The 15509-nt window shown below is 40.8% G+C and overlaps 1 protein-coding gene across 1 annotated transcript; it reads right to left on the bottom strand.

The window, feature by feature from the left end:
* Window positions 1-6680: 6680 nt before the first annotated feature.
* On the bottom strand, window positions 6681-15290 carry pycr1b (pyrroline-5-carboxylate reductase 1b). Its single transcript, XM_084930598.1, has 9 exons — window positions 15133-15290; window positions 14521-14604; window positions 14332-14402; window positions 14036-14215; window positions 13555-13662; window positions 13315-13428; window positions 9862-9954; window positions 8022-8185; window positions 6681-7803 (listed from the first exon to the last, which is right to left on the bottom strand). The coding sequence occupies exons 2-9, from the start codon at window positions 14585-14587 to the stop codon at window positions 7626-7628; spliced, it is 975 nt and encodes a 324-aa protein (XP_084786724.1). The 5' UTR covers window positions 14588-14604; window positions 15133-15290; the 3' UTR covers window positions 6681-7625.
* Between the last annotated feature and the right edge of the window lie 219 nt (window positions 15291-15509).

Below are 15509 nucleotides of genomic sequence, written 5' to 3'. Positions count from 1 at the left end.
AAAATAAAGAATTCAATGCGAAATATTTACCCACTTAAAAAAAATTCTGAAACCTTAATGTTACAAGCTAGTGCAGGATTGTCAAACATAAGGTCCCACGGCCAGAGTGGGTCGGCAAAGAATTCAATTCGGTACACTGGGCTTTGAAAAAAGGGGAGGACATAAATTATGTCCTCCCCTTATGTACACGTTTTCACCCACTGCTCCTACCGATAAAGACCTCCTCGTGGCCTTTTATACTACCCCAAAGTAATTAAATTATAGATTTCTGTATTTCACACATTTACTTCGTACAATTTAAGCCCAAAGAGTCACAGATTTACTACAGCAGCATTTTTTCATCATGTAAGAATTCAGACATACCGTTTAAATTCTGCTTAATTTTCTTATATTGAGATATCTAATTGATTAAATTTGTAGTTAAATTTCTGTATACTGAGAGAAAGGTTGAGTTTCACTGGTCCGGTCCACATAAGATCAAAGTGTGTTGTATGTGGTTTTGACATCCCTGGGCAAGAGAGAAATACAAAATAGAAAATTACAAAATACAGCCACTTTTTAGAAGAGGTTCTCTATTTTTTTCCCCAGTTTGAAAACGCACGAATGTGTAACGAAATGTACCAAATACACTCAAATTAGTTCACTATTCTGTAAGGTGCTAAAGAAGAAAGGGGGTAATTAACATGCTTATATAGCCTGCACATTCACCAGCCATTTAATAAGTTACACCCTGCTTGTACCAGCTTGTAACACCTTCGCCTTAATTCCTCATGTCACAAATTCAGCAAGATGCTGGAAACATTGCTCTGGGATTTTGGTCCACGATAGCATGGTAGCATCACACAGCTGCTGCAGATTTGTTAGCTGCATTCACATCCATGATGTGAATCTCCCATTCCACCACATCCCAGAGGCACTTTATTGGATTGAGATCTGGTGACCGCAGAGGTCATTTGAGTACAGTGAACTCACTGCCTTTCTAAACCACCTGTCTGCCCCATTTTGACGCTTAGTTTGAACTTTAGGAGTTTGTTTTGACCACGTCTGCATGCCTAAATGACCAAATGACCTGACCAAATAACCAGTGAGTGTGTATCAGAGAACCACGCAATATAAAATTCTCAAATTTATGCCTTGTATTAGCAAATTAATATTGCACATGACGATAGTATTTGGCAAAATGATGGTGATGATGATGGTGATGATGATGCCTCTTAATGAGTCTCTTTGTCCCTAACTTGATGGTCTTGCAAGCAATGCTTGCTCTAAGGCAGTAGTTCAAACAGGTTTGAGTCCTTATCTAACTCTCATGGGGACATATCACAATCATTTACTTGTTCTTCTTTCTTTTTTCTTCTTCTTCTTAAAAGAAAAAAAAGGATGTGTCAATGTGACACAGCATTATTATTAATGACTTAGCTTGTCAATTTCCAGAGAAACTGACTGCAGTGCTACACATATTGGGCTAGAAGAGCAAAGTATTTTTTTTAATGTGTTTAATATCCAGTTCTAACTATAGTGATTTGCAGTTTTTTGTTGCTTTTTTTAATGGTTTGCTGCCATGTCACCTTTAAAAGGCCACGACATGCAAAGCCATGAAACTGGAAAAACACAACTTTTGTTATATAAACATTATTTCTTATTGAGTGTAACTTATACTCAATGAGGATTTATTTTTTGACAATTCAAGCTTTCACTGATGCTTACTTTAGTGCAATCTTGGACACGCTGGCTCACCTTTTCCATCAGCCAAGTCATAATAAATTGCACTGTTTAAAATATTAGCCTCTCTCACATGAGATTTTGTCTCTTTTCTGCTCCGCAGAAGAGCACCTGTCTGACCAGTAGTCAGAGTCATGCAACACTTCCTTCCCTGTTTTGTAACACATAAAACAGCCATGAGCTACCAATCCTCGCTTACAGTACAAACAAAATTAAGGGCTGATGTACATTAGTATATCAATATCCATTAGCATTTCTGAGGAATTAACAACTTCACATGCAAGACAAGGAAGCACTCTGCCAATATTAGCAGCCTATTTCCAGATAATGCCACTCAGTTTATAGGGGATAGCTGGTATTACATATTCATTGACCAATTATTTCCACTTGGCCGTGCACAGGCCTTTGAGGAGTAAATCTTTACCAGGCTGCTGAAAGTGAACATAATAATGGGGGGTGGGGGGTGAGGGGGAGTTGTTATGAAAATGACTAATATATACATGAGGTCAGTGTAGAATTAGATTTAAGAGCTACCCATGCCAAGACTGCTGACGAAAATGTGAGCCCTTGTATAGGATATCAAGGAAAAACACAGTGTTAATGCTCTTTATATGTCGAAGCAGCCCCACTCTTAGTAAAAATATTAAAATTATGCTAATCCAAATCCAGCATTATTATATGTATATTTTGTGTGAAATAAGCCAGTCTGCATAATGAAAATTCATTATTTTTTAATTTAATTAAAAGCTTTACCTACTTGCTCCTCCACTGGTTTGGGGACCACACAAAAACGGATCGCCTGAACCACAAAGCTAGTGGTGGAAAGTAACTGATTATACTAACTCATGCATTTAACCATGACTAAGTAGTTGTAAGAAGCACCCTACCTCTAACTGCTAACCCTATGCTTTCACAGTATGTGATTTTGAAATGTATTATTGAGAATGAGAAAATGAGAGTCTTGACAGTGGGAGCACAAAAAAAGATCATTCTAACACACGCTGAAACTGTGATGGGTCAGAACAGTGCTTCTCAAATTGCGGTGCTTAGATCTACTGCAGGTAGGGCAGGAAAACATATATCTGCCCCCATTAAGTAAAGAATATATTGGGCCCTTTGTGTTTGCATCTTCTCCATGAGCCTGTGTGGCTGTCTTCCTCCAACAGTTCAAAAAACACGCATGTAGGTTAATTGACCGTAGGTGTGAATATGAGTGCGCATGGTTGTCTGTCTCTCTGTGCCAGCCCTGCAGCAGACTGACGAACTGTCCAGGGTGTACCCTGCCTCCTGCCCCGTGATCACTGGGGTACGCTCCAGAACCTCCCACAACCCTGAATTTTATAAGCAGAAGAAAATGGATTGGAGTGGGCTTTTTTTCAGCTTCTGAAGAGAGGAAAGATGAAAAAAACAACAACAACAACCCTGCAAGCCACAGGGTGAGAGTAAAATTGGAAGTAATTTTGATTATTTTCATTTTTATTTGTTTTTACTCTTCTTGTTCTATATGAAAGCTATTAATGAGAACAACACACATAAAAAAACAAATAAGTGTACTTCTATATAATACTGCTAAAACCGTAGAGAGGGTGCTAAAAAGCTGGTTGATCAATGCTTTTGGTACATCATGTACACACCTGTGCACCTGTCTGATTCCTTGATAAGTATCAGGTAAATAAAGGTCAGCGTTTCCAGGAATCCTTTCGCTCTGTACTTTGCAAGTTGGCAATAGAGGGAAGTCCATACTGCAGATTCACTGGCTGTGTGATAACCGTCAGTGTTTCCTCTTTCTGGGGCCGTTTCACCATACAGCTGCACAAAGCTGATACTGTATCAGCTCTCAGATCACACACAAACACACACACTTGCACACACAGATTGCTGACACCACACTTGAGTGCACAGAAAGCAAAAACAGAGGAACTTGAAAAACAAACACCTATTTACTCGCTTGTCTGTGTGAGTTTATCATTTTGGAGAGGATTAAATGAATGTTTGTTCCATCTATCCACTCCTCTTGGTTTCTGGCACTCCTCCTGGCCTTGACACAATATGCAAACAACCGTGTTACTGCAAAGGTCAGTGATTACACTGATTGAATGGGGATGACAGGTAGCATCTGGCCTACCTGTGGACGGAAATCCCATGCTGAGCGAGAGCGCACACACGCATACACACACTATGCACAAACTTTCCACTCAGGATTAACTACCACTGAACTGCCATCTTAGACCCTCAGCCAGTGTCAAGATGATTGACACAGAGCACATCCTCTTCACCTTGGGTGGAAGAGAGCCGCCGAAAGCCGCCCGACCAACGAAAGGTAACAGAAGTCTAATAATGAGAAGCAAATGGAAGTCTCTTCAGGAATGGCTAATCTTAACGGACAGCGGCGGGAGCAAGCGGAGAATAACCTTACGGAATAAAAGAGGGATTACCAAGACACTTCAGCGGCAGAGAAAAACCATTGCACGCACAAATAAACAGCCAGAGTCCGCTGAGAGCATGAGGGACGCAATTTAATCAAGGGACACTGGTGTGTGTATTAGTTTAAGGAAAATAAACTAATCCTACAACAGCTATAAATTGTTCAATTATAATGAGGACATGGCTCTTCACAAACCATCACCCTTCTTCCATCATTTTGCTTCGCCATTATGCACCTGTGTATTGGCTGAATACACCCACAGGCCTATCTCATTCCAACACAAAGTGCCATTTGTTAATCCAAAATGTAGCAGCCTGGAGCGCAGTGATGGGCCCAAAAATCGGAAAAGTACTTTACAGACCTGAAGTCTGCAGTAGCTACTGTCTCTTAATTTCCTGAAATGCACCTGAACTTCTGCCCTTTTCTATCAGCTAATTCAAAACTCGATATTTAGGGCCAGATTTACTAAGCAGGACAAATTAGCACATGCAAGAACATTTTTCTAGGGGTTTCCAGCCTGAAACCATTACTTACATTTGGGTGGCAAAGAAAATAATGTCCTGTTCATTTTTTTTTCTTTGTGGAAAATCTCTGTAAGCCAAAGAGTTAATTTATTTTGGTCACTCACTGTTATATTTATGCATGCTTGACTCATGTCACAGTGGACCTCACAGACTGTGACAAGGAATGGGAGACGAGACTTAAAAACATGGGAATTCATTTACAAAAACTTATTAGACTTATAAGAACTTGCATTTATGGGCAAGACAGTGATGCAAAGAATGTATGGATGAGTAGCAGTGTCTGCAAAAAACAGAAGAAAGAAACTAAAGAGCAGCCGGTGGTAAGAGTCTGCAGGAAGGAGTAACTCACTGGGCCAGTGTAGAACTTATGAGGCTTTTTACCCTCCAGTTAGCTCCTGCAGGACAAAACACAACACAAAACCGAGGCATCTAATACCCACATGGTCCCGATGTGAATTTCACCAGTTCATCTTGACCATGTCTACATACCTAAATACATTGAGATGCTGCCATGTCATTGGCTGATTGGATATTTGTGTTAACAAGAAGGTGAACAGCTGAATAACCTGATAAAATAACTGATGAGTGTAGAATTTATTTATTGGTTAAAATTGTCTGTATGAGAGCATCATCCATCAAAAACAAACATTTTGTAAAGAAATTCTGCTTGAAAAATAGTTACTGGACGTAACTCCAGTTCTATGAGTATTAACTGGGCTTCATTTTTGGTTGTATGGGGGGGAATCACTAGAAAAAGCACAAATGGGAGTTTGAGGTTATTTGGGAGGATCGTTTAAGAGTGATCCAATTTCTGAACACAGGTTAATTCATTTAACTAATAACCAACCCGGTTACTAACAGCAGTGTAAATTAGAACTTCACAAAATACACACACAGGCAGAAAAAATGAGTAATACACTAATAACGCGCACGAAAAGTGAATTCAGTTTAGGGCTTGCGCCACTCTCTGAATACAGGGAAATCTGACAAGTGATGCAGATTTTTGGGTGATAAACTATTACAGAATATCTCATGACCTCTTAGAGCTAACCGCTTTCTGGTTAGACGCTTCGCTGGGAACCACTGAACTGATCAATCTAACAAGCTCCACATCAATAAACACTAAACATTTACACATTCATAATCAGTAATAGTCTTTTAGCATGTTGAGATTCATTAAAAATATTTCGAAAATAATAATTTATTCAACATTTTTGAATAAACTCATGTCTAAGTTTATAGCTTTGTGCATATCTGGTACATTTAATCCTAAAACTATTTCTCACTGAGAATTTATTTATTTATTTTTTCTATTTTGGCAGGTTTGGTCCTCCGTAGCTTTAAGTGGTACTTTTAGTAGCCTACCATCACCTGCTCCACCCCACTCATGTCTCTGATCTCGTCGAGGACTAAGGACACACGAGGACTGAATCTGGAGAGAAAACCACGTCCCCACCCTTTGGTCATAAGTCTTGCTAACAGAAGGTGTCTAAAATTGGAGTGCGTTTCCTCTTCAAACAACCAATCACAATGCATCTCGAGGCCAGCAAGGAAACACCGGTCTACCTCTCATTATTTAAAGCACACACAAGGTCTAAATTTACCACACAGAGATCTGATTGGGAAAGAATTCAGAAGGCGGTGACCTACGAGAGGACATGATACGCGACACGGGGACAGTTTAGAATGGAGATTGTATAAAACATGTAATTGTAGCACTACAGCTAATGCTCTTTTCCAATAAGGGAGGTGGTTTAGTTATATTTGATGCTATATTAAGGTTGATTTTTAAGCCTCTAGTAACAGGCAGCAGCGTGAAGACGGTAATTTGCTCTTTACAGGCGCACTTAAATGGGTCACATTGATCAGAGGACGCCATCTGGAGGCCAGGGTGCACATTAATTACCAGCTAATGGACATAAGCGTAAACTATAAAAATGAAACATGCATAATGGCGTTCGGGAAACAGGGAAGGAAAAAAAAAAAAAAAAAGAGGATGAACAAAGAAAACAGATTCTGTTTCTTTAATATCAACTTTTTGACTTGCATACCAATTCAGTGGCTGATGCACCAGGTAAAATAGACATTATATGTAACATTATGGGGGTAAAAATTCAGAGAGCAATACTGAAGTAAACAGGACCAGCTGATTGCAAGCCTAATACCTTTCCATTATAATCCATATGATCTGTGATGCACTGTGTAGATGATTTAAGCTTTCTTGTTGCCCTTCCATATAGGAACATCACATTGTTCTCCATTAAAAAAAGAAAAATACATTAATTAGTGCCTTTGGGTTTTACAAAGCACAGCAATGCTGAAGTCAGAGGTATAACAGTTTGAAATGATCTTTGAATGTCCTTAAGTGTTTATATGTGACAGACAACAGTCTTTGTAACACTGTCAGACAAAGAGAAATGATAATTATTTGGTACATGATGATTTACATTGTTTCATTTCTTTTTTAAAGACACACATTTAAGACGTACATTAACAGCTTGATGTTGCAACCATCTGCTGCCTGGCGTGCACCAGGACCTCATGATGGCCCACTGGGTCATTACTGTTTAACAGCCCCAGAGACCGTAGAGCTAAAGCACAGACAGACAGATTGTTAATGCACTTTTGCTCTTCAGTGAGTGTATGCATACAGCAATCCCACATCACAACATAAGGCGATAACTGTGAGCAGCGTGCACAAGCACATCTGTGCTTGTGTGTAATGTGGCGATGTCATCACGAGGTCCGCTGTCCGCACGTCAATCAAGTATCAATAAATAATTTTGCAAAGTCATTTGGATTCGATTTCGGAGCAGTCCTGAGTCTGTCTTTGAAATTCTATGGCTGAATAGATGTACAGCATGAAGGTCCACATGTGCACGTGCCGGCACACTTAAACTTGTAACGTGTTTGTGTGTCTTTGTGTGTGTGTGTGTGTCTGCCACTCTGTGTACTCAGTTCTTCTTCTTGAGCCCAGAGCCGCGATTATTGAATAAGCTCAGCCCTGATTTGCCGTTCCCATTAGCCACTCCACCGACTGTGACTCCAGGCTGCTGCAGCACTTTGTCCAACGTGGTTTTCTTAATGGCTGCTGGAGAGATGCGCTCCTGGTCTGCCAGGTACTGCAGCTCTCTGCAAGGACAAGAGAAATACTAATGTCAGTACAGTAAAAATGAAGGGTTGTCTGTGTGTGCCATGATAACTATAACTAAAGGATAAAGACACACAATTTAAAATATCACAAAACTGAGTCAGGACGAAAAGTGGAGTGAATGGGAAAATGGGTCAAATGAGAAATATACAGTTGCAATTTTTAAACATTTTTTTTAACGACTTTCTGATTTTCGCACCGTGTCCTGATGCAAGAAGCCTCCACTGCGTTGATAAGGAGGCTGCGGAAGCCACCACTTTCCAGAAAGTGCAGGGCGTGGATGGTGGCGCCCCCTGGTGAGCACACATTGTCCTTCAGCTGGCCGGGGTGTTGCTCCGACTCAAGCAGCATCTTTGCTGCTCCCTGAAAGTGAAACGGGGACGTGAGAAATATGTAAAAATAAAGGAGGTATTGCAGAAACAGTGCAGGTGTTGGCATCCATTTCTACAGAGCATGGACAAGAGAATAAAGTCTGAGGTGTAGCTCAAATAATAAAGTTGCTCTGTATGCCACTAGGGGTTGTGAAGCTTTAACCTCCTGCTTCTCAGCGTCTTCTCTCCCTTATCGTTTCCAAATTCTGCTGATCTGTTTTATCCTGTGTCACTTCTGTTGTAAATGGAGCACGTATGCAATGCAGAAACACATTTGATGGCCCCAGCCAAATATTTTTCTGGCACCATGCTGGTGTACAGGGAATATTTGAATGACACCTTGGATGATTGGTTGGTTACCATTTCTCTTAATTTACTGACTAAGAAACAAATTAACACCACTTAAAAAAAAGAAAAAAAAAAAGAGCAATATCATTACCCTTCAATCCAAGAACTGTCTCTAATTCTTCAGCTCAACACAAACTCTGTGTTGTTTTAACTCACGTGGTCGAGTGAGCGAACCGTACGCCGAAATGCTGCAGGGGCTCGGGGTTTGATTCTTCCCTGCATGTCATTCCTCCCGGCTCTGTCCCTACTTTCTGTACAATAAAGGCTACAAAAACAAACAAAAAAACAACCCACCCCCCAAAAATACATAACTTGGAATACAATCGTCTTGGGCTGCATACGTCAACAGCAGTCCTTGTTCTGCTGTGCAGCCTTACAAAGCTCAGGGTAACAGCACAAGAACCAGGCTCTGTTTAGGAGCTCAAATGAGCTCATTGCCAACTGCAATATAAAACAAAGGCGATGGAGCCCATCCAAACATGGGGCGAAGAAGCAGCTACATGATATCGACACAATAGCCCCCCGCCAGCGAGTCAGCGGTGAAAAGATCCCCCCCCCACCAAAAAACCCCCAAAACAAAACCATGAGATTGGATGGGTTAGCCCATTCAATAAAAGACTAAGGAGTTATCCTCGAGTAAATCAACTGTGGATGCTATTGTTCAACTAAAGGGCTAAAAAAGATACATTTTTATTTTACTTTTTTAAAAAAGGCCAAATGAGTCCCCAGATGTATCTGTGCAGCCCATTCAAGTAATGTGTAGAAAACAATTCATAATAACATCTAACTTGTAAGCACACACACACACACACACACACACACACACACACACACACACACACACACACACACGCACGAAGCCTGAAGCAACTGCCATGATAACAAAAACTGAAATGAGTAATTTTCAGTAATGTCTCTGATAAACTGCCAAAGCCTAATCACATCCCAACAGCGCCGTATAAACAGAATCAAACTACATTTAAGTTTAATGTTAAAAAGAGCAATTTAAAATTTGTGCAGACCCTGCAGAAAAAGAGCTGCAGGATCAAAATATATCCTTTTCTTCTTCTTTTCCTCCTCTTTTGGCAAGCCCGAGTGCCCCGCAGGTGTTTATTTTTCTTGGGTTTCATTATTTTTTCGTTGAACAAAAGTCAGCAGTTATCAGACGGCAAAATTGCTGGATGCACTGAAAACAACAAATCAAGCTTAATAATTTTGTTGCCTCCAAACATGCAGCGTAGCAGATCAAGGAAACTTAATATTTAGAATAAGTGCAACAGACGAGACCTGAATGTGACACACAGATTTAGCACTACTGACCAACAGGGCCTGAGCTCCAAGTCTGACAGCGAGCCTCCTCGGCAGTCCCATCTTCACTCCTCCGTCTGCGAGAGCATCCAGGGCTGTGAACGCCTGTATAAACACAACATTTTCTATTATTTTAAGCAACAAGAAAGTCATCAACATGTCTTTAAAGCATCTAAACCCATCACAAAAATTCACCATCACCTGGCCCGTTTCAGACGAGAGCCATTCCGCCCTTGGCTTATTTTGAGAGCCAGCCCACATTTCAACAGATTTGAGAAATACAATGTTACATAACAGTACGCAGAAAAAGTTGAGGAAGGAATAAAATCATGGTGGACACAGTCTGCGAGCCTCATCTGCAAATCATCTGTCCATTTCTTGTCGTAGCCTCTCGTATTAATTTGGTGCCAGTGCCATGGAAAATATTTTTGGGAGGCAGAAATGTATCCAACTAGTTCTAAACTGGCCAGCAGCACCACAACAATAGAAGACATGAGGCAGTAGTTGCACTGCACAATGTTATTTTTTCCTCACAGTTCAATTCAGTTTTATTCCTGCAGCATCGGTTCATAACAGTGATCTCAAAGTGCATTATAATATAAGGTAAGAAGATCGACTGTGAGTTGTACTTGGCGACAGTAGGGAGGAAGAACTCCCTTTTAACAGCAGAATGAATAACAGGGAGACACAACCATCTGCCTTGACTTCTTGGATGGTGAAGGAAACAATGACAGACAACAAACTACAAGTGAGGGTAGAGATCAATTTAAGCTACTGATTAGTTTTCTTACGCTTCTCCTTTATTCTTTACATTCCACTAAATATGTATAGTGTGAGGCAGGAAACTAAATGCTCTCCCAGAACTAGTTTTTACAATATGCTGTTGAACAGCCAGCTCAGAAAAAAGAAAATAATCCTCAGAGCCCGTCCATCCATTCGCTTCCGCTTATCCTTTTCAGGGTCATGGGGGGCGCTGGAGCCTATCCCAGCTGTCACAGGGCGAGAGGCAGGGTACACCCTGGACAGGTCGCCAGTCTGTCGCAGGGCTAACTCACATAGACAGACAACCATTCGCACTCACATTCACTCCCGCATTCATACCTATGGGCAATTTGGATTAATCAATCAACCTATCCCCAGAAACTGTATGTCTTTGGACGGTGCTGCACAGTCCTCAGAGCCCTTCAAATGTATTTAGAAATACCTGCCCAAAGCCAGAGTCCCACTACAAGCAAGTCGTGCCAAAGGCATGCCTTTTTAAACGCCCCTAGTGACTCATTTTGGAAGTAACTTTAAAGCTTTTATGTTCTGTTTATCACTGGAATTAAACTGCTTGTAAAGAATCAACACTCAAATCTAATACAAAACATCTACAAAAGTTTTTAAACACCTCTTTCCCCATGAACGTTTTACTTCTAACACCAACACCATCGTTCAAGAAGAAAAACAAATCTGCAAAGATTTCAAGTCAGGATTTTTCAAGTCCGCTTTCTTACAAGATCTCTGCTAAAGCTCAGATTCTATGCAGACATCAGCCAAAGACACATTACTCTTGATTTCCTCCACCAGTGCTTACATCGGCCTGCTACACACGAAATTTGATGTGACATTTTCGAAAGCAGAGAGGACTGAAATTTGGAAACACACTCGTGGCACTACAGGTAATTACCAAGGACAGGATATGACAAAACTGCCCAAAAATACCACAACAGCACAAACACGAAAGGTCCTTTATATGGAGAGGATATATACATACACACCTGCCAATATTTTTTCCTTTATCTAGACCTCAAGCTTGAGACCATGTGCACAATATTACCAGTCACTGAAAAACAGTGAACACGCAAAGGTTTCTAAACAGTCAGCGCAGTCGTGACTAGCAGGTACGAAGCCAAAACAATGTGTTCTTGAATCAACCTAATCAGAAAAAGAGACATTTTCTGCTTACATCTATGAAGAAGTGCTTACTTTTCTCAACATCCTGTCATGAATCGAACGCTTCACATCATTATTTTTGACATCTTATAGACTAAATAATTTATCAAAGGCTAATGATTAGTTTCAGACCAGGCTGTGAAGCCTGACAGCTGAAGATAAGCAGAAGTAATAGCAACCAGTCTTCGAAAAATACAGCGTATCAGATCATTCCTGCATCAATCCACATAAATCCCAGTAGCTCTGAGTGCAAAATGGAGAGGGTGGTTTGATAAAAAAATAAATAAATTCCTCTTAAGACACACTGTAAGACAAAGGATGCAGCAAAATTTTAAAGGGGATCTATTACCCATTTATCAATTTTCTTCTCCTTATCCAGTTCAGGGTTGCAGAGGAGCTGGAGTGGAGCTTGAGCAAATAAAACAATAACACACTTTTTAAAAAGGTGTTATGTTTACAGTGATGTTGCTCTGTATCATAAATACCAGTGCTGAGGGTGCGAGTACTCGCTGTAGTATAGTACAAAATCTCGACATCATTGGTGGTATAAAAAGGGGAGGAAGTCAGACCTGGAACCAAATACATTTTTTCTCTTTTCAAAGTTGTTTTTTGTTCCAGGAAGTCTCATCTTTTCAAAGTGTTGCAACATCTCCCTCTGTATAATGTGTAAATCTCTAAGCATCTGTACTGATAAATAACTGAAATTGCGATAAAAACTGACATGATCGTACACTTGTGTCTGGCACAGCGGCCGACGCTGTCTGGTTGGTTTTATACTGATCAAATACCGATTACAAAAGTTCAGCCCAGAAGCTAAGAGGGGTTTTTTTTTTAGACTGTACAGTGGGCCTGATAAACAAACTTTGTATTTCCATCATGCATAACTATTACTACTTGGAGTCCCATAAGAAAGAAATAGAGATCTGGAAATGAGAATACCAGATCTTGTTTAACTAACAGGGATCTAAAACGGCTCCTTTCAGACAGTGGGTGAACTGAGGATTTAGATAAAAGCACAGTTTAAAGGGAATAACTTATTAATTATTAACTGAACCCCTTTATCTGGCTCAAGCTTGTCCTTAGGGGGGCTCACACCCCACATATGCATCACATGTCCACATATAGTCAAGATGTCACTGTTACCTGAAATCTACTGGCTGTCTGGAGATAATGTATTTAACCTTGAGCAAATAAAACAAGAATAACTTTTTTAAAAAAGGGTTACGTTTATCAGATTGCTGGTGATTTTCTATTTGGGAAAGACTACAACTTCTTTGGAGGCATAGAAACATTTTTACGCACAAAAACCTATTCTAGCAGAGTCATAATGGGCTAGAATAGAAAATGAGCATAACAGGTCCTCTTTAATGAATGAATTCTGCACCAGGCTCCAATGTAGTCTATTTTAGGATGAAGGATTACTCAGATTATTTCATCTGTGCCAGGCCTCACTGTAATAGCCAAAACCTGGATCCATCAGACTTTACAGTCATCCTTCCGGGAAACAAAACCACCCCCGAAGTGACTTACGTAGGCAGGTCCGCTGCCACTCAGACCGGTGACAGCATCAATGAGGTCCTCCTCCACTTCCGTGCAGAAGCCTACGCTGGCCATCAGCTGCTCCAGTAATTTCCCATCCTCCACCTTGATAAAAATGCCACAGTGACAAAATGTATGTTAATGGGGTTAAAATAAAACTGAAATCCCACTACCTGATCATACATCTTATCTTTTCTGACAATAAACACGAGGCGATTCATCCCTCTTTACCTCTGCATGTGTCCCAGTGGCATACACTGTAGCTCCCTCTTTCACCACCACTGGAGTGTTTGTCATACACCTCATGACTTTAGGAGCTGAGCGGTACTGAAGCAGCTTCTGTAAAATTAATAGGAAATGTAGGCGATGTCAGTAAATGAGACGTGTTTGAAATCACACCAGAGCAGCTTAATTTAACTTAGTGATATGCAAGAAACAAGTAAGGAGATGTAAAACACATTTGGAGCATTTAAGTGTGTACGTTTCCTCCTTTCAAAGTACAACAAAGACCTACTTTATCAAACTTAACTCAAATCATGGTCTCTCTATTAAATTTACTCCCAGGAAAATTACAGACATGCAATCATCCACATAGAGAACATGCTGTAAATACTTTTTAATGCAACATTATTCATATTTTAGTTTATATCTATTTATTAGTGCCGGTACAGCCCCTTTAATTGAAAAACTGAACTAAGAGAGCAATGCTCACCTTTTCTATGGAGCTTATGGTAACACCTGCAGCACAAGACACTATGAGATGACGGTCCTCGATGTCTGGCCCAATCTCATCCAGAACGAAGGGGATAATGTGGGGCTTTACAGCCAAAAAGAGCACATCACTCTTGTTGACGGTCTCTTTGTTACTTGTTGTCAGGTTCACTCCCATTTTCTACAGGAAAAGAGGAAAAAAGACAGGGGTACTTGTCATGAAAACTGCAGATGTTAAGACGTGAAGAGGCGGGGAAGGACAGGTGATATCACAATAACTATGTGGAAACTTCTCACCCTCAGCCCCGATACCGTGGGCAGGTCTGTGTCTGGGGAGCTCGCTGTAATCCTGTGTGTGGCGATCACACCTGGTGACAGGTGGAAGCAGAGGAATAAATAACAGCTGTAAAATAAGTCCTTACTGAGGCCCAGAGTCACAAGAAAGACGGACAAAGTGGAGAAAAAGAGCTAAAAGACTCATATCACCTGCAGCAGTGAAGCCCTTCACCAGTGCATGAGCCAGCTGGCCCGCTCCAATGAATCCAACACTCATGATGTGGCACTTCTGTCCTACAGTGGAGGAGGGGGGACAGTCATCTCAGTCCATCAGACTTTTCACATTTTACGCCTGACTAGCAGAGAGAAAACGTCCTGGAGCTGGCCCGGACAACAAATGATGGCCAAAGACTCATCTGACACTCTTCCAGCACCCATGGCTGACTCCAGCAGGATATGAGTGCAGTTACTGATTTACAGTGAGCTTTACATCTAAATAAAACCCATCTAAATGCCGTATATCATACAAATACTCTCAGCCTTTATTTGAATGTGCACGGAGCTAAAGGCACTGAGTTTGTGTCTGCAGTGTACAAATCCAGGTAAACCACGATTTCACATGTTTTCAGTGTTAAATACTGACTTACACAACCAATTAGCAACTATTAGGGGGCGTTAATCTATGAAGCGTTATCCTTATTGAAATGATAAAGCCATTAGCTAGCCGTTGAGCTCCCTTCCCAGCTAACTTTTTTTTAGCTAGATTTACACTCATAAATGACAGAGAAACATGGCGGATACATATTAAACATGCTCAGATACCTTATCCAGACGCTCCAACTGATGTTTCTGCGTTGATGGATATAAAGTGTCGATGTGACCGCCCTTTCCCGGTGTCAAAAAAACACACAAAAAACACCAGTTTTTTTGTGTCAACGTGGCTTCCTTTTTCTCAGCCCACATGTGAGCTCAGAGCAGCAGCAGACATCAAAGAGGACCAATCACGACAGACATACTCGGAGTCTCTGACCAATTGAGATGCTTGATTATGAAATATGGGCGGGGTGGAGTTGCATCAGCTTCATCCCGGGAAAAATACAGGTCACCCTGTGCGTTTCAAAGTAGGTCATGTTCATATAGTGAAACCGGAACTTCCAGCACATATTAAGTCAATAATATGTGACCATGAACCGAGTGCT

The sequence above is a fragment of the Perissodus microlepis genome, chromosome 6 (assembly GCF_051167445.1).
Source record: "Perissodus microlepis isolate ML-2025 ecotype Zambia chromosome 6, ASM5116744v1, whole genome shotgun sequence".
NCBI lineage: Eukaryota > Metazoa > Chordata > Actinopteri > Cichliformes > Cichlidae > Perissodus > Perissodus microlepis.
This window is presented reverse-complemented; position numbering and strand designations above follow the sequence as displayed.

Excerpts from the sequence above, each read along its gene's own strand:
- pycr1b (XM_084930598.1), bottom strand. The coding sequence starts at position 14,587 with ATGAGTGTTGGATTCATTGGAGCGGGCCAGCTGGCTCATGCACTGGTG. Across the intron at positions 14,403-14,520 it reads GAAGGGCTTCACTGCTGCAG|GTGTGATCGCCACACACAGG; the intron begins GTGATATGAGTC and ends ACCTGTCACCAG. Across the intron at positions 14,216-14,331 it reads CCACGGTATCGGGGCTGAGG|AAAATGGGAGTGAACCTGAC; the intron begins GTGAGAAGTTTC and ends CTTTTCCTGTAG.